The sequence below is a fragment of the Thermobia domestica genome, chromosome 13 (assembly GCF_964235325.1).
Source record: "Thermobia domestica chromosome 13, izTheDome1.hap1.1, whole genome shotgun sequence".
Lineage (NCBI taxonomy): Eukaryota > Metazoa > Arthropoda > Insecta > Zygentoma > Lepismatidae > Thermobia > Thermobia domestica.
In genome coordinates this window covers 40,125,767-40,147,941 of record NC_137466.1, presented here as the reverse complement: position 1 = coordinate 40,147,941, position 22,175 = coordinate 40,125,767, and the positions used below count along the sequence as shown (strand labels likewise).

Genomic DNA, 22,175 nt, shown 5'->3' with positions numbered 1-22,175 from the left:
ATCATCTTTTTCATCATTGTGTATACAGTTTTTTCTTCCTTACGAACTAATACTATTTCCTTTCGGACATAAAAAGAATGCAGCCTCATCTGCGTTAAGAATTCTAACTGGATCTGTAGGTGCCTGGATAAAATACTGCACTCTTAGCTGTTCAGTTCACACACCTTGGCTCATCCACTTACCAACAAGAGGAGGAAGTGCCACTATCTCTAAACAATGAAATCTATATCTGTTCCAAACAATGAAAAGTTACGAAAAGCAGTTCATGAAGTTTTATTTTGTGTAAACCTGTTTTAGAACAATCACAAAACACTTTATTCTGTAAAATAACAATGTTTGCATCATTGTGTTACTCAAATCCATTGAAAATTTTTCATGTCAGGTCCTGGTCAAAACAATATTTTGCTGCTCCAATAAGTGGCAGCCCCTGTCAGCTTTTGGACCGAGACATCTAAATTTAGTGAAATTGATAACAGAAGACAAGCGTTACTTTCTCGTGTAAATTATGTATGAAATTCTTAAATTAATGCCGATATGCTATTTACCAATGCCTGACATGCAGTGTCAGCTACTGGAAAACCGTACACAAAATGACACCAATACCTGACACCCCCTCCCCCTGAAGTATAAGAGTTTGAAATTTAACAAAAGTTTTCCTCCTGCGATTCACTACCCTGTTTCACCAACACTACATATTCAACATGCTACTGAACTAGAAAAATTCATAAACTAATATAAGAGTAAGGAGGTAAGTAGGTAGACATATTTGCTGGTAGCATATAATTTAACTTCGGCATGCTTCTATCAATTGGCGCATAAATTAACCACGATTAAGCAAAATGTTGCTAAATCACCAAGAAAAGGATGTGCATTCGTAAATCTGTTAATGATCACAAATAACCTTATTATGTTCAATTTATGATAGAAGTGTCAGCTTTTGGAGCAGTGTCAGCTACTGTTGCACTTACCTTATTGAAAAGTTCTTATAGAAAGAAATTATAGTATTAATGGACATTGTAGCAAAACTTAAAATGTTTGTATAGAGTTTTACAATAAATAATAGAAACGAACTTTATAATAAGTAACTCAATTATTCTCTTTAAACAAATCATAAAGGAAAGAAGAATTAATCAGAAAGTGAAACTTTTGGTAATTACGTTCATCTCACTATTGCTAAGAGACCCATCTTTAGAGGCTAAAATAAAAAAAAAACTTTTATTATTAATTATATTTCAGGTCATTTGGTATCTAATGACCACTTACTGTAAGTCCGTCGCGTATGAGAGTGACATCTCTCGAGAAGTAACGAAGAAAGGAATGGGGAAGGGAGGAAGGAAGATGTATAATAAAGAGTCAATGAATGTATCATTGTATTAGGTGTATCGAGAACCACAGTGTCTAATCTGATAGTGAATATGAAACTTATGTAAGACACCACAAAAGAAGAGGAATAGTGAAGTAAACGAAGCCAAGATCAGAAAGATTGCAAAACATTGAAGATGATTGTAGCTAGGAATCGTTGAGTTAATTCGGTGCCAACTGAGTATAAACTCATGCCATTATCTGGAACGACCTGTTCCTAGAATTACAATTCGACCAAAGGTGAATAACCATAATATCCGTGATTGGGTTGCGATTTTGAAATACCTAATTACTACTGCCCGAGTGATAGTGCGAGAAAGAAGATATCGAGAATATGAATCCTAGGTTTCCGATGACTAAGAGTATAGAATAGTGCAATGAATGATATATTGGTTGAGGGAGAGAAAAAAGGGCCCGCGAGATTTTAGCTGATTCTTGTAGTACTCGAGGAGAGAAATCGATTAGTGAAAGAATTTTCAAAATCGGCGCAGGCAAACATGGAGCAAATCGCATTTTCATGTACCGGTTCAAAATGGGGAAGGAAAAATTCGCGGGCCCTTTTTCCTTCCCCATTTTGAACCGTAACATGAAAATGCGATTTTCTCAATGTTTGCCTGCGCCGATTTTGAAAATTCTTTCACTAATCAATTTCTCTCGTCGAGTACTACAAGAGTCAGTTAAAATCTCGCGGGCCCTTTTTTCTTCCTCCCAACCGATATTTTTTATTTCTCCAGTTTATAGACGACCAAGGAGACGTTTCATCTATATTACCCACTTTCTACTGTTAAACGTGGCAACAATTCTGTGTTGTTATGTATTCTAAACTTCATGGTGCTCCGTTGTTACGACTATTATTCTGAAAGGACAAATTATTGGTAGTAATTACTATGTAAATATTACAGTGGTATACAAATTTTGATCAAGGTCGTGCTTATGTTGGTTTTTCGTCTGTTTCTTAATGATTTGCACCCGCTGAACACGAGTATGGCAGTCATTTCCCAGTAATGTCAAAATTTGTGATAATATAAGCATATCAAATTTTATTGAAACAGTAACATATTATACAATTGTATCTTATGAGAACATTGAACTACAAGCATAACACATAGTTGTGCTTCTGCTTATTTTTCATTGGTTTCTTAATGATTTCCACCCGCTGGACACGAATATGGCAGTTATTTTCCCGTAATATCAAAATTTGTAATGATATAAGCATATTAGATTTTACTGAAACAGTAACAATTATATTATACAATTGTATTGTATAGGAACATTGAACTACAAACATAACACACACATTTTGGACATCAACTTTCTGGGTAACAAAATTGTACATAACAATACATAAATACCAAAGTATATGAATATTACATTTCTTATAAAAATATAGAAAAGTACTTGAGATTGGAGGAAAGTGTTCATCAAGTACTGGAATTCCGTAATCAAAAGTAAAGTTTAGTGGTTCTTTTTCTTTTGTGGGAAACGTTCACTTCGTCACGGACTGGCCCCCAAATATAATCAACTATCATTGCACAGTCCCACCTTTCTTGGTGTCTGCTTTCCATTACCTGAATGTCCTTATGGAAACGTTCCCCGTGCTCTTCGCTAACATCTAAATTTTCCCTAAAGCAATCCAAGTGTGAATGAAGCATTTGTAATTTTCAAGACATTCTACATCCCAATGCTCGATATTGATTAATGAGTGTCTTAACTTAGTGATCAAATGCTTCACTTCGGTTATGCACAAGAAATCCCGTCACTAACTTATGAAAGGCCTCCCAAGCGTTCCTTTCCAACTCCGTCATTTTTTAAGTGTTGCACTATTAAGCATGACACAAATCTGAGACCCTGTGAAAATGCCAGCCAGAACTTTTGCCTCTGATAAATCTAGAAACATTTGTTTGATACATTGTAGGGCAGGTGAATTGTGATCCAGAGCTTTCACAAATTGTTTTGCCAATCCCAGCTTAATATGTAATGTTGGCACGAAAATCTTCTCCCTAGACACTAATGCTTCATTCATCACATTATGTGTTCCTGGTATAAGCTCCGTTCTTTCAGGCCACAAGGTCTGATCATAATGTTGGTTAGTTGCCCGACTGTCCCACAGACATAGAAAGCAGGAATATTTAGTATAACCACTTTGCAACCCAAGAAGAAAACCAATAATTTTGAAATCCACACACACGTCGCATTGATGTTTCTCATATTTAATTTTCTCCAACATCAGCTTCACACTTGAATAACTTTTCTTCATGTGGATGGAATATGCAACAGGGATTGAAGGATACTGGTTTCTGTTGTGCAAAATAACAGCCTTCAGACTAGTACTCGAATTGTCCATGAAGAGTCGCCATTCCTTTGGTTCGTATTGAAAGCCAATTGCCCTAAAAAGACCAGAGATATCTGTACAATAGCACAATGAATCCTTAACAGCAAAATAAACGGAAAAACGTTGGTGCCTGCTTCTGTACTTAGATATGTTGCAGGAAGGAAGTAGAAAGTTTCACTCTGTGAGTTGTGATGCTAACAATTCGGACTTATTTTTCGGTAATTGTAGATCTCTAATCAGATCATCTCGTAGTTTTTGGTTCAGTAAATGAGGTTTCTCACTATCTTCTAAAACGAACGAACTATCTGAACTGTCGGAATGAGCTGATTCTTCACTGAAAACCGTTTGGGGTGGAGGTGAGGGAATAGGGAGTTCTTCACTATGCGGAACAGGTGCTCGGGAGGATAGTATGTTTGGATATTGTAGCTGACGTCTGTTCTTGCCTTTCTTGTAGTGTGTCAAGTCGATCATACAAAAATAACAATCATCATGATGGTTGGTTCTCTCCACATTCGTGGAATGGCAAACGGCATGCTTTTCCTATTCCCACGCAACCAATGTTCCAATGTCGACCAGCAATTACCACAAGACACATGTGCAGCGCATGGCTTGTCAAGATCCCCAACCGCCATTCCGAAGTAGGCCTAAGCTTTATAGCCTGCACAAAATTTTGTTCCAGGCACAATCCTATGCTTCACCTACTTCGGACCAATATAGTATCCACACACATAACAAAAGGAATCCGCATGTAACTTGCACTTCCGACCCGACGACATGTTGCTCAAATACATTAACTACATACTGACATTTAACTTCACGCACGTACACTCAGACAGACTTATACGACAATTTAAAATAAATGTGTAAATGTGGAAGCAGCAGTTTCCGACCATTTCATCACTACCAGAATTAGTTAGAGCTTAATTATTTCTTAGACTCTATTTAATCAATTCTGCTATGAATCTTTAGAATCTATATTCTCTGTTTGCTACTCCGTACAATTATATTTAATAACAAATGCGCTACCACCTAGCGAGTATCGAAATAAATGCACGCAAATTGCTCTGCATAAACCAGTATAGGTAGAAAGATAAAACATGCTTATATCACTGAAAATATTGGCACTACATAAAAATAAGTGCCGGATTCGTGTTGAGGGGGTCAAAATACATAAAAATTCATCAAGAAATAATGATAAGCAAAATTTTGTATACCAGTGTTATATGTGACCAAGTATACTGTATCGTACAGAAGAGGTTCGCTTATAACGACGGAGTTTTGCAAGTTGACAAAAGCCTAACACACACAAGTGTGATTATAGGAACATGAGGATGAACTTCGAAACGTACTTGGGTCTCTGATTCCTCTGACTTGAAAATAATTAAAAGTCTTATAGCAGCGAATCTTGTGCATATTTCGTGTGCCATAATCCTTATTAACACAATTGTATGCTACGATTTACATTGTGTCTGAGAAATTTCGTAAGGAAGTTTCCTTTAGATACAGAAACAGGCATTTCCGAGAACATTTTTTGTATTATAAACATCTGCTTCACATTCTCTTTTAATAGTAGAAAGAATTACTGTCAGTTGTGTTCTTGTAAATATGATAGTCTGTAGAACACCAGGAAGGAGAAGAGAAGTACAGCCACAAAACTTTTAAAAATTGTTTTCTTCTTTACAGAAATGTAAACATATATGAGGTAATAATGGAAGTTTTGTATTTACAATCAATTTGTCCTCCTATTGTCGGGTGTTTCCTATCTATAAATTACTAGTTTTGTAACAATAACTTGTGAAATATATTAAAGCATCTGATATAGCTAAGTGTGTAAAAGAACACACAGTGATTGAAGTTTTATCGTCACAAAAAACGAACCACATTTAAATTCCCCATTGTTTAAAAACAGTTTATAGTGAGGAAAATATGTGTAAAACTATGATAAGAAATTATACTACAGACTCGATTGATGACTGGAGGTCTGCAATTTTAGAACTTTATATGGGGCACTCAATACACAAAGAATTCAACTCAACTTTTGGACATTTTGGACATATTTCATATTTAATATCTTTACTTGAAATATTCATTTCTCTAGTTCTTCTCGATAATGACTGAAATATTATTACTCCCGCCTACCACCGCACTACTACATACTTTGACATTTGCCTTTGGGGCACTACCTCAGGCACCAGGTCTCGTCACCCGTGACGATGGTTTCCAGGAAATTTACGTCTCGATCTATCATGTTAATGAGGTCTCCACAGGCATCAAGCTGAATGTACATTTGTTGCGGCGTCAAAGTGTGGGGCAGGAGTCGCGAAGAAAGCTTGGGTTTACCGAAATCCTGGGTCACTTTGAACTAAGCCATCTCAAGTTCAATTCGCATTCGCACAGTCACACGACAATCCTAGACCAAAAGTTCCTTCACTTTCTGTACGTTTTCGGGTGCGTGCATTTGCAGGCCAGCTAGTTTGGGGGCGTCTCCCACAGTTTCCCGCTCTTCTTGGAAATGTTTAAATCATTCACAAACACATTTCAAGGTGACAGCACATTCTTCGTAAACAGTGGTTAGCATTTCATAAGTCTCTTTTTCTGATTTTCCAATTTGAAACAGAATACCATATTTTTCGTTGCTACATTTTCGTATCCATTTTTTTTCGACTACGCTTTCAGTCTACAATGTGCAGTTTATACACAATAATACTCACTCACAGTGCTCTCCGGCGCTTGATACGGCGGTAGCGCACTCTTAATACTGTGAGCAGTATTACGTCATTCATTGAACTTTCTGCACAGAGGTTGTATTTAAACGGTGCATACAAACTTTGTGGGCCTTATGCAGAGTCGTTATGACGAGTGATTAGTGCCATACTAAAACGTTCGACTAACATGTTTCCTGCTGTAGTCAGGGATTTAATATGACGCTAATCACACGTCAAAATGACTATGCATAAGTGGTGTAAGTTTTCCTCACTAATTTGGTACTTAGATTTGAATCCCTTGAGCTCTAAATGTTCCATGTGGCGTCAAGCACCTACATGTTGCAATCAGATCTTAAACATGTCTTGCATTGACCACTTTTGTATTCAACTACAGTGACCCTTTTCAAAACTCAAAATTTTGTTCTCCTAGTTACCATACATTGATACACACTTTTGTCACTACAAACGGATCCTAAACGACGAAAAATTTCACAGGGATTCGTTTTTTTCCTGTATCAAAAGTTCAATCACTGTGAGTTCTTTGGGTCACATACATGCATCAGAAGAGCTTACTCCATTTCAGAAGTTATCATACCGAACGATAAATGAGTTCTTAATAATAATAATAATAATAATAATAATAATAATAATAATAATAATAATAATAATAATAATAATAATAATAATAATAATAATAATAATAATAATAATAAAGCATTCTCTTCTCTCCAATCATTAAGATTTATTTTAAAACGGAAAACAGGTATGAAGATTGGGAATACAGTGGTACTTCAGATTATGAACGCTGTAGTCACGAAAACAAATCGACCCACAAAAACAACTTCCGAACTTTTGATCCGACCCGCGAACAATGTCTCAGCACAGGAAGGTACACACGCGGCTTTGGCGCCATGTTTCGGTTCGCTAACAGCAACAGTTCTGCTCAGGTTTGCGTACTGCGCACTTCACGTTGCGTTGTTGTTGATACTTTTTCCATTTTGCATTAAATTAGCCTTTATAATGCCTCCTCCTCCTCTGCAATGTATCAGTTCCAGCAACTATCAACTACAAAGTTATACTGTATATTTTTATATTATATTTCTGCCATAGGTGAATCCATTTAAAAAATAAAAAAAAAGAACTTTTTAGGGTGGGCGAAGGGATTGGAAGTGACTTTGGATTAATTTCAACGATAAAAATAGTTTCGTTTCACGAGTAACGTTATGGAACGAATTAAGTTCGGAACCTGAAGTTCCACTGTATGTAATGCAAAATCGGTGAAAAATATAAAAGTACCGTACATTTTGGAAAGCTTCTGCTCATACCCTTAATATCTAAAACTCATGGTTCATGTGTCATTATCTTCAGAATGTACCAAGCTTTCGAATGACATCACGCACATGTTTCAGGAAAATCTGGAGAATGCAAATTTAAAAAAAAATCCACGAAATTTACCACCATTTTTTTTGAGTCATCCTATCTGAACCCCATGGGCAGATATCTGCAGAATAGATACCTCAGAAAAATATTACTACGTTCCCTAGTCAAAATTTATGCCAAATTTCATTGATGTACGCTACCATTAGTAGATACGAAGATAGAAAAGTTTTTGAACATTTCGAAATTATCTGGATTTTTTCTTTAAAACTTAGGAAGGTCCTGCTCATACGCTAATTATCCTGGTTCACACACCATACATGATTCGTGGTAAACAGCAGGGGCGGATCCAGGGGTGGCGACGGGGAGATTGCCCCCCCCTTTAGAAGAGGAAACTTTCTTCTTTTATATATACAAATAAATTCCATCCCAGAGTTTGGAGCCCTTAAAAGTAGCATTATGACAAGCCATCGCCCCTCCCCAGAAGTCGGTCCTGGATCCGCCCCTGGTAAACAGGCATTCGAATGGTATTTTACACATTTGTTACAACTAATAACATTAAATCCGGGTACTTTCCCCGAATTTTGTTTGTAAAGAGTGGTTTTAAAAAATAAGAATCTGGGCACCATGGACGGAAGGTACTCCTGAAAAGTCTTCGTGTTCTAGGCTATATATTCACTAACTTTCATTGACGCAGGATTACTAGGGATGAAAGTGTAAAAGTTTTCCGAACCAATTAATAGAAAATATAACTTACTACTTCTTGTGGGGTGATTGCATAAAAGAGTAAGAAAGTGTGTATTCAGTAGGGCCCGTCTCCTATAGCCTCGCTGCTGAAAGGGACGTTAAACTCAAAATCAACTCAACTCATACGACATATGATATGGCTCATAACACAGGAGTAAGAATAGTTGTATAACTCATATAAAGTACGTAATTTTTTTTTAAATACGTACATCTAAAACCTTCAACAGGGGGAGCATCGGGCTTACTTACTGTATATCAAAGGTTCCTGTCTTCCGTCATTCGTTATAAAATTTAATTGTTATAACCAGCAATTTAAACAACAAAAGGGGTGTTAAATTATTTACATAGCAACAATATAGGATATATCAAAACATGAAGATAGCAGTGGATTTCTTCTCTTACAGAACTGTCAATTTTAAAGTGTAATGTTATCGTTTTTAATCTATGTAGTTTCGGATGTCAACTAAATCGTTTTAATGGCTTTAATTTCAACGGCTAACGCCATCGTTTTACTTATTATGTGTTCACTAATTTAGATTATTTAACACTATCGTCAAATCTGACTATTTAGAAATAATTCCGGTATTCTTTTTTTGCTCGAAGCGTTCACTTTTCTTGCTAGTACAAGTTAAAATTGGTGTATAATATATCTGCGAGTTGAACCTAGGAAAATCAAATTATATATATATCCAAAGGGGCCGTTGTGGTTATTTGTACACTGGCCAAGTTAGCTTTAATGGCCTTAAACAAGGTAAGGTGCCTTCTTAAACAATTGTATAGATTTTTCAACAAGAACCTCTGGGTAAGTAATGAGTTGAGATCTGCCATCTATGGCACACATTTCCACTTGTGTAGTTCCTATAACAATTGTCAGAAAAGTAAAGATACAATCGAAAAATAAGATATACAATAAATTTACTGGACGTAAAGAAAATTACATTGGATAAGTGGTACAAAGGAAACTGCTACAAAACTGCTCCCGTTGTCCAAACCTTTGTTCAAACGCGATACAAATTTTTGTATCCCAGAATTATAAAAATTCGACGCCTACATCTAGAACCACGTTGTGCTTTCTTCATTGACTCCATCGTTGTCGTCAAATTGTTTTCCACCAAGATGTTTGTACATGAACAGCTGATTGTCGCTCGCTGGGTGCGAGGTTAGGGCTGTATGATGGATGTTTAAGGACACCCTATTGACAATATCCAAGCAACTTCTTGATGACTTCATTTCACACCTGGCGGAATTCGATATTGCATCTGCAATTTTCAACATCTGCTCGTTGCAGAAGAGTATGCGCAGCACTGACAAATCACTCCCAATCCTCATCCTATGGGTGAAAGTTATTGCCAGTTTTGCTAACTTTGGTACACATTTTTCCCTTAAAGTGCAAATGTATTTCTATCTTCACGTTCCTGACAAACCTAGTATTTTTCACCTCTGTAAACAAAAAAAAAAGTCCTGATTGACTGAGTAACTAATCAACACCCTGGCAAAAGTGCTTAAACTAGATACTTGAAATTTGGATAAAACATAAGTTTCATAACGTAAAGTACCACTAAGGAAGGAGTTTTAGAAATTCCTATCGAGGGACAGAGAAGGAAGCGAATGAACGTTGTAATTATGGCCTACTATAAGAACTTATCCATTGCTCGGAATCCCTTAAGGTTAGAGATATTAAATTCGTTATCTGGATTCTTCATTTTAAATAATTAAATAAGTATTTCAGAGTTTTCTTGTGAATTAGAAGGAAAGAATGGCCATAACAAAATGCCTATACGTCGGAATCAACAGCGTCATTTCAGATTTTATTTTAAGATGGGGAGGGGGGAGGACGGCAGGGTTCTCCGATATGAGTATTATTTCTCGTTTTATACTATTGATCAAAATACCGAGTTCAAGTTCAGGATGTGACAATTGTAATGAAGTTCAAAACGATACAGTTGCTCGAAATTTCTTAAATTTAGATACGTGAAATTCGATACTTGAGACTTTTCATTAAAAACAATCAAACATGTGTTCCAAGGCTTTCTGTTATTTAAACTTGAAGGAAGGAAAAGGGATGACGATGACTATAAAATTCACATACGAGCTGTTCGAATTTTGTGCGAGACTTGAGCTCAGAGAAATTTCATATTAAAGATGTAAAACGAGAAATCTAAAATATTGTCTATAGTAATATGACGTAGATTAGACTACAGAATTGTTTTGTATTTATATGTTTTCAAACTTGTAACATGGGTCGGTTCTGACTCTTTTCTAGCACCAAACAGCAGCATTAGTTCGGAACTTTGGACAAACGAGCTTCATTAAAATTCGACAAGTTTTACGAAAGTCATAGTGAAACAAACGAATAGATACACAAATGCCTATAGAGTCTCATTAAAGAAACTCGCATAGTGCTTTTCAAAACTGGATTACAAAGGGTAGTAGTTAATATGAGTATATAGTATCTAACAGCTTTGAGATGTAAATATTTAATGAGTGTCACTCACATACCAGGAAGGGTAGGAAGAATTATGACAATTGAGCGAAACGTTCTTCCTGATGTCATCCAAGAGAGCTCTTATTGCCTACTTATAAACTATGCTCTTAATTTCACATCATTCGAAATACGTAGCAAGGAACATACCATGTAGCCCTACAAAGCAGAATAAAAGAAGCCGGAAATAAAGCGAGGCTTTTTACCTTTCACATCAAGGATTTAGGATTTAGATTTATGGGCTTTCGGCATCTATGGTCATGTTAGCCTATTACATTTGAGGGATGACGTCCCACGGCAAGCACACTATCCAGGGAAAGGGGAGGAAGAATGCGACTAGGACCTATAAGTTAGGTACCACCCCGGCATTTATCTGGAGTGAATGAGGAAACCCCAGGAAAACCTTTTATTCAGGATGACTGGCCTGAAAAACGTTTTACACTTTTTGGATCGAGTGCCCCCACCCGGAATCCAACCTGGTACCGCTCGTACCGAAGGCGAGAGCGTAAGCGACTACGTTACGCAAGGTCACAGCTTTCACATCAAATCAGCAATAATACACAAGAACAACTTTATTCACGAACAGTACCCGTAATATCTAAGTTGCACAATTAATATTAAAGTTAAAATATTAGATCTTGAAATGGAAGTATTCAGTTTAACGTCCCTCGATTATACCTTTAAGGTTAAGGGGCACGAATGATTAATGCTAGTGAATGGTGATGAAAAGATGGAATGAATCAGTGGAATGAAAAGGTTGGAGGACACGGAAGTACCACGGACACGGTGTTGTCCCCCACAAGTGTACTTGGCCGGGGATCGAATCAGGGACCCAACGCATCAGTGGTAAGTGCCCTACAACTCAGTCACCATGCCCCCCCACAATGTTTACTTCGGATTTCTTACTGATAAACTTAATAGTCAGTTATGGAAATTTCATTAAAGGCTAAAATTATTACAAAAACGGAATCCCAGCTTATAAGAGAGGTTTTCTGAAACGAAATATTTAACATAATTTGACATATAGAATCAAGGTTGATTAAGTATAGACCAGGGATTCAAATAACCAGAACCACTTGCGCGGGGCGAGTGGTTCGTCGGTGCGGGCGAGTGTTTAATATCATATCGAAGGTAAGTAAATGATTTCTATTGTGGAATGTGGGCTAGTAGGGATTTTTTTTTTTTCTCGGGCGAGTAAAATTTTGTTGCTTATTTGCATCCCTGGTATAGACTATTGCTTCGTACAATAACTCTTGAAGGGAAAGGAAGTTTTGAATTCTGTATATATATATATATAGCAATAGTCTATAGATAGCAACAGCATGGCAATAGATAGCAATAGTGATTATCTCAACTGAATTCGTTAACATCGTAATGAGTAACAGTGACTAAGTTCCATCGTGCATACCTAAGTGTTAAACTATAGCAAATGTTTCAATTCGTTAATTTTGCAATTGATAGCTAGAGCGATTATATCGGCCGAGCTCATTAACGAGCCAATCCGTTAAAACATTAACGGATAACGGCGACTTCACCAGTGGCTGTTTATAGCTCATATCCATACTTGTACTTCGATATTTTGGAATTCTGTTTTTCTTGCGACAGATAGCTCAATCCATTATCTCACGCGAGTTAGTTAATGGACTCAATCCGTTAAATCTTCACGGATAACGGCGACTTTAACGGTGAATGTCCTATACCTAGCGAGAACGATAACCTCAGCTGAGTTCGTTAATGGAGTCAATCCGTTAACGTATTGACGGATAACGGCGACTTTCTACAGCCGATAGCCTGTACATGCAAACTTTTTTTTTTCAAATTATGTTTTTCCCCAACAGGTAGCTACAGGTAAATCTCGTCCGATTTCGTTAATGGAGTCAATCAGTTCATGTACTAACGGAAAACGATGAGTCAATCCGCTAACGGATTAACGGACATGAACGACTTTAATGGCGGATATCTATATAGCCCTTATGCCATATCTGTAAGCGAATTTTTGAATTCTGCTTTTCTTGGCAACATATTGTTAAAAAGATTATCACGAGCCAGTTTCTGCATATAGTCTATCCAATAATACCTTAACCGATAACGGTGGCTATCCATATACTCCTTTCAACTATTAAATCAAAGGTGGTAGAAGTTACTAATTTTGCCTGTAGATAGCAGCAAATATCATTCAGCGGTTGACTTCTACCGGACGAGATTGATTCTTTTAGTGTGTGATTCTTTTTACTGTTTCAAGGAGCTCATTTACGAAATATGAACAAAATCGTCGGAGTCAGTTTTGGGAAAATCGCCCGAAAAGAAACTCACTCCCCAAAGTAAAATGCCCCATGTGAATTTTTCTTTATACGAAATAAATTTTCAACAAAATCGCTTGAATTACATGAGAAAATCGTTCAGAATAGTCTGTCCTAAAACTAACGACTTCTTATGGACCTCTTCAGGACAAATGATTTATGCGTTATTGTCAGTATATTGATGAAATGTTATTTATAAAACAATAAAATCGTCTGAAAAAAGTAAGAAAAAGTTACCCCAAGAATAAAGTACGTATCCTTCGTAGACTTTTTCAGGTTATTGATGAAATATTTATTTATGAAAATATAAACAAAATCATCCGAGTTGTTTATAAGAAAATCGCCCGGGAAAAATCTTAGCCTCCAACAAGAAACTATCCCCTCATATATTCAGTGGTGGATCTAGCCCGGGGCCGAGATACCCCCAGTTTTCAGGGTGACGAAAATAATTTAAGCTATTATTTATAGATTCGGCACTGCATATATTTTTTTTCCAGGACAAATGAGTTAAGCCATTGTATCAGGGTATGAACGAAATATGAATTAAATCACCTAAGTTCTTATTGAGAAAATGGTTTTAAAAAAACTTTAAGTTTAAATTACCGCTTGTATATACAAGAATTAGGAGGGGATAGTTTATTCTTGGGGCGGAAATATGACTTATCTCAAGCATAAGAGTGTTAATAAAATATTGATAAATGAAATATGAAGCAAATTATTAAGAGTTACCCTAGAAGAGTATTTTTAATTTTTTAAATTTTTGTCCTATTATTATTTTTGGAGATCGAAGATTCGAACTTGCATGGATAACATTACAGAAACATTAAGTTTATAATCTGATTCAAGTATGTTGAACTGTATGGCTTTTAGAGGAGTGTATATACAAGGGACGAAGAAACTGACGATAATCTTCAAAAAGTCATTTTTTGACATGTAGGGGTCATGAAACGTCTGAATGTTTGAAATCTGGAATTCGATTATTTTTACGGTAACCATACTTTCTTCTATCCCAACGTCACTTGAAACTTAAAAAGATTTAATAGTGAATTGGAAGTTTTCCCTAATCATTATAGTTTAGACCACATTAGGTATCCTGCCCTGCTTAGCATAGACATTTACGCTCTCATCTTTAGTGCTAGCGGTCCCGGGTTCGATTACTAGTAAGAACACTCGATCGTAATCGATCGTACGTTCGATTACTATACGAATGTACGATATAGGTGTACAAGTAGTGATGGGTAAATTCCCGGGAAGATATTTTTCGGGAATATTCCCTGGGAATATTCCCGGGAAGATTCCCAAAATGGGAATTTATCCGGGAATTTATGTACAATCAGAAAGAAAATTGCATTCTATTACTATATTATGATTTCAAAGTTGAATTATTTTTTATATCACAGCATATTATTACTGTTGTCCACAGAGGATTCTTTAAAATGTATATTCTGAACGGTACTATGTTACTTTATTAACACTTTATTATATTTAGAAATTACGCAGAAATTTATATTTATTTACAATATGTTCTATCAATTAAATATGTGTGAAAAAATTATATAGTAACAGTTTAATTTTATATGTAAGTGAATTTGCTCAACTTGACTCTATTACTGATATAAACACATTAAATTTATAAATGTTATAAACTAATTAGATTGGGTAAATGCTAGAAGATACATGTCTCACCAATTTATCAACATTTGCGCATACATATTTATGTTCACAAAATTTGCAAGATACTTACTTATCTTTATATTTTAGCACGTAACATTGCCATACACGACCTTTCATTCTACCTATTTCTCGAAATTCCATACGTTAATTCACATGTAAAAGAAGTCCGAGTACTTCTTCAGAAATTCGAGTCAGAGAGAGGAGAGAGACCGACGTCTATTACTAATGGTGGTTCAGGGTTTATTAATAGTACTTCACCTCTATTTCTACATAATTCTAAATTACTTTACAAAATGGTTCCTTTTCATCATTTGTAAATTAGTACTTTGCTAATTTTGGCTGTCCTTTAGAATTGGAGGCCAGCTTTTGCACCTACTTTTTTTGCGATATTCTATTCCGATGCGTTTATTTTATGGTTTCATACGTTAAATTACGTTACCAAGATTAAATTCAGACAGCGTTGCAGAGCGAGCGTTAGCGAATGAAGGCGGGTTAGAGCCCCGCCCGGCACGTTGTTTTCTATCTACGTTGCCAACAATTCACTTTCTTTTCTCACATAAGTCACTTCCATTTACCTTTCCGTTTTGTATAAATCCCATACTGCCCTAAAAAAATGTGTTCGATACCTTTCTTGACTACTTGAACATCACTATCAACTCATTTCTTCCGTAAATCATCGTACTTTTTGCTAGTTTTGGCCCCTCAATTCTAAACAATTATCTTACTTTTTAGGGCAAATGAAAATGGAACAAAAAAATTATATTATTAGTTATATAAAGTACAGTCAAAGAATTTTAAATTTTTAACCTCCACATTCTTTAAAACCTAGAATTAGATCATAATATATTAAAATAAAGTAATTAGTCATATGGTTCTTATAATTTGGAAGATAAAGTAAAGAAATGGAAATAAATTCCTTCCCGGGTATTTATAGGCCAGGGAAAAAATCCGGGAATATTCCCATTTTTTAAATTCCTTCCCACCGGGAATATTCCCACTGCCCATCACTATGTACAAGCCATTTCAGACCAGCAACTCCGAGTGAGGTTTTTCTTGGGTTTTTCCTCATTCATACACTGAGAAAAAAAATTGTAGGTGGCGTACTTAAAAAGATAGGATACATGCGTAATTCCTGTAGTTTTTGGACTTAACGTACAACAGACGTATAACTGAAAACGCATGTTTTATAATACTTTCTGTATAAGTGTTCAATCTATACGTACTCTCCGTATAAAACAATGTAGGCGGTCAAGAACTCACATACAAATGGACGTATATAACAATTAGCTGACGAAGGTAACATAAATATATGCATGTGATATACGGAAAACTGTTAGATCTCAGACATCCTGCAACGGCATGATGTAACATCTAAGGGCAGTGCCTATGTAGCATACGGATAACGTATGCTCCGTACTGATTTCTATAGTAAGCAAGAGGATACCGTATATTTGTACAATATACCGCTGTCCGGAGAACGGATTTTTCTCTGTGTACCTGGCAAATGCCTCCCAGGCTGCTTCTTCCTTCTTCTCTTCCCTGATAGTGCGATCGCCGAGTAACGTCATACCTCATACGTGAAGAGCTTAAATAGCAACAGATGCCGAATGCCCAGAGATATATAATTTCTAATTACTAGGTTAGCTAACGTAGGCGTAATGTAGATTTGTTTCGGCTAGTTAATGTAGGTTAGCTTTCCACACACTTCATAACATCTTTTGGGCGTCCTTGGAATATCGAGATGTTCACGGAAAGTACGGTATGTTATTGTCAATTGCGGACATCATCTGGAAATCCATATGTCCCTCAAATTGATCATCAAGTTTGATGTTTGGGGCCGCGGTGGCTCAATGGGTAGAGCGTTCACCTCTGGTGCATGGGTTCTTGGTCCGATCCCTGCTCACGCCAAGTGAGCTTTGTAGTGGACATGCACCATGTGCGTAGGTTTTATCGGGGTTCTCTCGTTTCTTCCCACTTTCTTCATTCCACCATTTCATTCATTTCTCAATCACCGTCTCCTTTAACCTAGCCGGCATAATCGTGGGACGTAAAATTTAAAGATTTCATTTCATTTTTCTAGTTTGATGTCTATAGAACATTATTGAGTTCTTCGTAAGATAATCACATAAATTAAATATCCCTTGGACGACCGAAAATAAATAAATAAATAATAAACTGGAAATTTTTCGACATTACTTTTCAAGTTAATTCGGAAAGGGAAAGAGAGGAAAGGCCGGTAATAAGTATGAGACCTTAAACTGAAGATCTCGAGTATATACGAGATTTTAATTTTACAAATAATTTAAAACCTCGAGTATATTCTGGCATTATTACAATTGATCACTGTTGAACGGTACAAAGTTTAGAAGCTCGAGTATATTCGAGGTTTTATTGAAAGCACATTTTAGGCTTACGTAAATCATTGTTGCCTTCAGTAAAAATAATCACACTGTTGCCATTCGTTATGTTCCTAAAATGTTAGAAGGTGTTAAATGTTAGAATTTAGCAATAAAAGAATAGGTAAAAATTGAAACGCTCCTTTGGAAATAATTGGTAAATTAATCGGTTAAAATATTGTTTTGCTAGAAAAAAAAGAAAAAAGAAAGAAAATGATTTTTTATATGGATAATTCGAATTAATTACAACAAAATTCTAATATATTACTCGAATGTTAAACTCTCAGGAATCAAATCCGGAAAAATGCACAGTAAAAGCACGAATATTACTCATTAGCTACATATAATAATAATAATAATAATAATAATAATAATAATAATAATAATAATAATAATAATAATAATAATAATAATAATAATAATAATAATAACTTTCAGCAGCCTCTGGTATGGACAACGGAAACATTATTGTTGAATATAGACGTTTTTCTTAATTTCTATTTTCAATACACTTCCTACAAGATTCCAGAAATGCTTTTCGTTTTCCTTAAGCGAATTAACTTTCTGATACCAATATCTTTTAAGATTTCTCTCCAAGAAAATTGTAGTTCTGCTTGATAGAGACAGAGTGACGTCACATGAGGAATCATATATAAAGTACGGAATCAGTTTCAGAGTTATCGATAGAACATCGTGCCATCGTGACTGTGATATCAAAAGTTAGCTGTTAATCCACTATGATGCGTGTGGTAAGTACCAAAGAATATATTGATTATTCTTTGTGCTCAAGAAGGAATTTTGATAATGTCAGTTTCTCATATGCCGATTCATTTAAATCATGTTTTAGATCAAAATATTTGGAATGGATTACGAAATGTAATAATATTTTTTACCATGATCTAAATCAAGCGAGTAAAAGAATGAACATTAGAAATGTCTTATTTCAAGAAATGAGTGAGCCAAACTTCTATTTTAATAAAATGGAATGCTAATTTAGTTCATACCGACATCATAGGAAGTGTGAGGATTGTCAAAATGTGACGTGTGATCTGTTGATCGAAAGTGTGATGTGTAGAAACAAAATTATAAGAGGTTCCTTTTTTTCTTTTTGGTGGCAGGCTTATTAACTCACCAACTGACTCTTTGCTGCCTGAAAATGTAACAGACGGATATTCTTTTAGAAAAAAAGCTTAAATACGTGTTCGATTATTTTTAATGAAGACATTATACACTAAATTTCATATCTCCAAGTTAAGCCAATCATCACATTGATTATTTTATGGTATAAAAGCGAAAATATTAATATTTTAGAAATATCAACTTTGGGAGTGGAATTGTCGAAAATGCTGAGACATCAGACTCAAATATTTTAAATAAGAAGGGCATATTCTGAGTTTCATCTCCTTAATATCAGATACTCGTGAGAAACTATTTTTTAAATATTATCTTCTCTTCCAATAAAATGCATATTTTCCTTTTTAAAATATCTTTGTCTTTTTTAATTCTGTCTGATTTCTTGTTGCGTGCCATCCAAGTTACATCTTTCTGGCTATTGCAGTGATATATGGTCTGAGCGTTGATGAATCAGTTATTTTACTCTTTATATATATATATATATATATATATATATATATATATATATATATATATATATATATATGTGTGTGTGTGTGTGTGTGTGTGTGTAGACAATTCAACATTTACTTGTGCGTCACACTTGACAAGAGGTAAAAAAAATGTAATAATAAAATATAATAAGTAGAATTTTAAGAACAAGCATAGTGCAAGGGAATCCACTCTCAAAATAATGATTTAAATTATACAAAGTCTGTCGGAAAAGAATCTGACCAATTCCCGGAAAACCAGTACACTCATCGGCAGTTTCGCAGTTCTAATCCACTTCAAACTAGTTCACTTCTGCTTCCACGAACAGAGTTTGGTAGTATTTCCACTGCTCGAAAGAGGTCTGAAACCCTTCATCGGGGAAGTGCTACGACAGCAGCTGTCGCATTGCACTAGATCTCCTCTTGAGTATGAAAGTGAGTTTCTATCTGATACACACACACACACACACACACACACACACATATATATATATATATATATATATATATATATATATATATATATATATATATATATAGATAGATAGATAGATATAGATATATTAATTTTCGGCATCAGAAGAAAGTATCACGAGGCTATACCCGCAGAGTAGGGAGCTTGACAAAACATTGAAATTTTCTGCTGTGGTGAAAAGGACAGCCAATGAGCTGCATGAATGAAATCATTATCCGGGACCCTCCGACGCTCCTCAGTGCTTATGTAGGTCAAATTATATGAAACTATTATTCTCGATATACAAAAAAAAAAAAAAAAAGTTACCCCAAAGTCTTCACTCTTCCGCCTGCCCCCTCCCAAGAACTTAAAGCTGGCGTTATCGCTGGCTTCGATCCGGAGATATTTCTGCAGTTGATTGAATCTGGAAGAATAAATCTTCAAACTTAGCTAGGTTCACAATTAACAATTATATGAAATTACAATTTGAAAGGTGTGTTTTAAATGGGTTATTTAATTTCCAGTTTAAAGTACATTACTAACATTAGAACTCAAAGACAAAGTCAAACATTTTGAGTAGAAATAGAAAAAAATGTTGGTCTATAGCTTTTAGTACAAGCATACTGTCTACTGGTTAGCGCATGTGTCTTTAGTGCACCTATTCTGGGTTCGATTTGAGCGGAGAGTGTATAAAACAATTTAAATGCACTCCAGCGGTTCGGATTTTATCTTAAACTGTAAATCGAAACCTCATGTTGCCTCGGTGCTGAAGGGATTCTAAATTTTAAAATGTAAACAATAGAAGAACGTTAATAAAGGTATAAATGAGGGATATTAGATTTTCCATTTTTCCCCTCAAACTTTGAGTAGTTACGTATACGAAACTAAGTCGATAAACTAAAGTACTACTGATTTGATGACTTAAAAATAGGATATATTGACCAGACGTTATAATGAGAAAAAAGCTAAGATTAATTTATTCATTTATTCAAAAAAAAATTAATAAATAAATAAATAAAAAATAAAAATAAAAAATAAAACCGTAGGGAAATTTTACATTTTCTTGGGTCCTAAATTGTGTATTTTCACACATCTTCGTGGCATCTGAGAGTTCTACAAATCTTCTTTTAGGTACACTTACAAGCAAAAATGCATCTATATCTGACAGGTTCCTTAGGCATTAAGTTCAGAGTGAGTCAGAGTGAGCAGTCTTTGAGAATGAAAAACACGATTATAAATACAACAGAAATATCTGTATTCTAATTGCTTAATTTATTCGAAAGTTATGAACAAAACAACAAACAGGGTAATTATTTTCCTTGGTGCCTGTATTTTCGCCACTTGAATGTTATATAAGAAATTTAATTTTAACTTCTAAGGAATGTTTATCTTCATTCTACATATTGTTAAATAAAAAGGACAGAAACCTTTGTGAAAAAATAAGCTACAAACTGCTAAAAGAAATCTACTGAAAAATATTTATCTTGAATTTGTTTTGTATTTAAAAGATAATAAACTTATATCTCTCTCTTTTCTCTTTTTTCAACAGTTGATTCCCGTTGCCTTATTCGGTTTGACATCTGCAGTTCTACAAGCACAGTATCCGGCCGGACTTTCTCCTCAACAGTGTCCCAACTACCCTTTCTGTGGTAATACTCCCACTGGAACCCTAGGAGGACATGGAAACTTTGGAAATGCTGCTGGATATGGTCAGGGTCAAGGAACTTATTACGGAAATATTGGTTCTCATGGTGGCCTAGGACAAGGCAACTACATCAGTCAGACTCTGAGCAGCTATAATCCAGCACCAGTAGGAGGAGCTAATTATGGATCCAGTGGTACTTACAACTCTGGAGCTGTTTCAAATCTCTTATCTGGAAGCAACTTCGGAGGAGCTGGTAGCCTTGGAGGAAATTACAATAGTTTACATGGAGCACTCGTAAGGCATCCAGCAGGTGTGAATCCTGCCTCTTGTCCCAACTTTCCTCAGTGTTAAGGATAATATGGGTGTTGAATATCATTCTGTTGCAAAAAATTTCTAATATATTATTTTAAATGTAATGCTTATAAATGATTTGTATGCGTAAATATATTTTACTTTTAAAATAAAGAAGACATAACATATCTTTCTAAAAATATTTAATTTAAATTAGTATTTAGAATTACGTATATACGAGGAGATAAAGAACAATCCCCTAGCATTATTGTTACGAAGGTAAAAATAATAATTAGAATTGGGGCCGTAAAGAAAAAAGTTAAAGTAACCTATGACATAGAAAGAAAATATTTCGCAAAGATGCTTTATTTATTTTTTATTTTAGAAAATTAACAAAAGAACTTGTAAAATTGTTTAAATATACGAGCAGATTCCAATCATCTGTAATTTGAGAATTAGCTATGAATTAATCCTAGTGTGTGAGTCACGCTAAATCCTAATGATAAGGAGTCGGGCTAATATACTTATCACTTGCTTAATGCTAATAGAAGTCACTATACAAGGTAGTACATTTAAATTTTGCCACCCCGTGTAACTTCGAAACAACTGCGAATATGAGAAAATGCAGAAACACGGCCATCATTAACGGGTTTGAATTTTGAGCTGTAAAAGTTCCCCCCAGGCACCTCCATATAGGGGTACGTGGGGTCAACTTGGAAATGTTAAATAGTAAAGGAAATTGGGTGATACATCGTTGGAAAGGTCTCAACAAGAGAAATATTTTGCCGAAAGTTTCAAATCCCTAT

General features: G+C 35.3%; 1 protein-coding gene across 1 annotated transcript; it reads left to right on the top strand.

Annotated features, from left to right (window-relative positions):
• The first annotated feature begins 18,010 nt into the window (after window positions 1–18,010).
• On the top strand, window positions 18,011–21,429 carry LOC145667568 (uncharacterized). The gene is made up of 2 exons (XM_081735040.1): window positions 18,011–18,124; window positions 20,983–21,429. Exons 1-2 carry the CDS (start codon window positions 18,113–18,115, stop codon window positions 21,427–21,429), a joined length of 459 nt encoding a protein of 152 aa, XP_081591166.1. The 5' UTR covers window positions 18,011–18,112.
• Window positions 21,430–22,175: the final 746 nt, after the last annotated feature.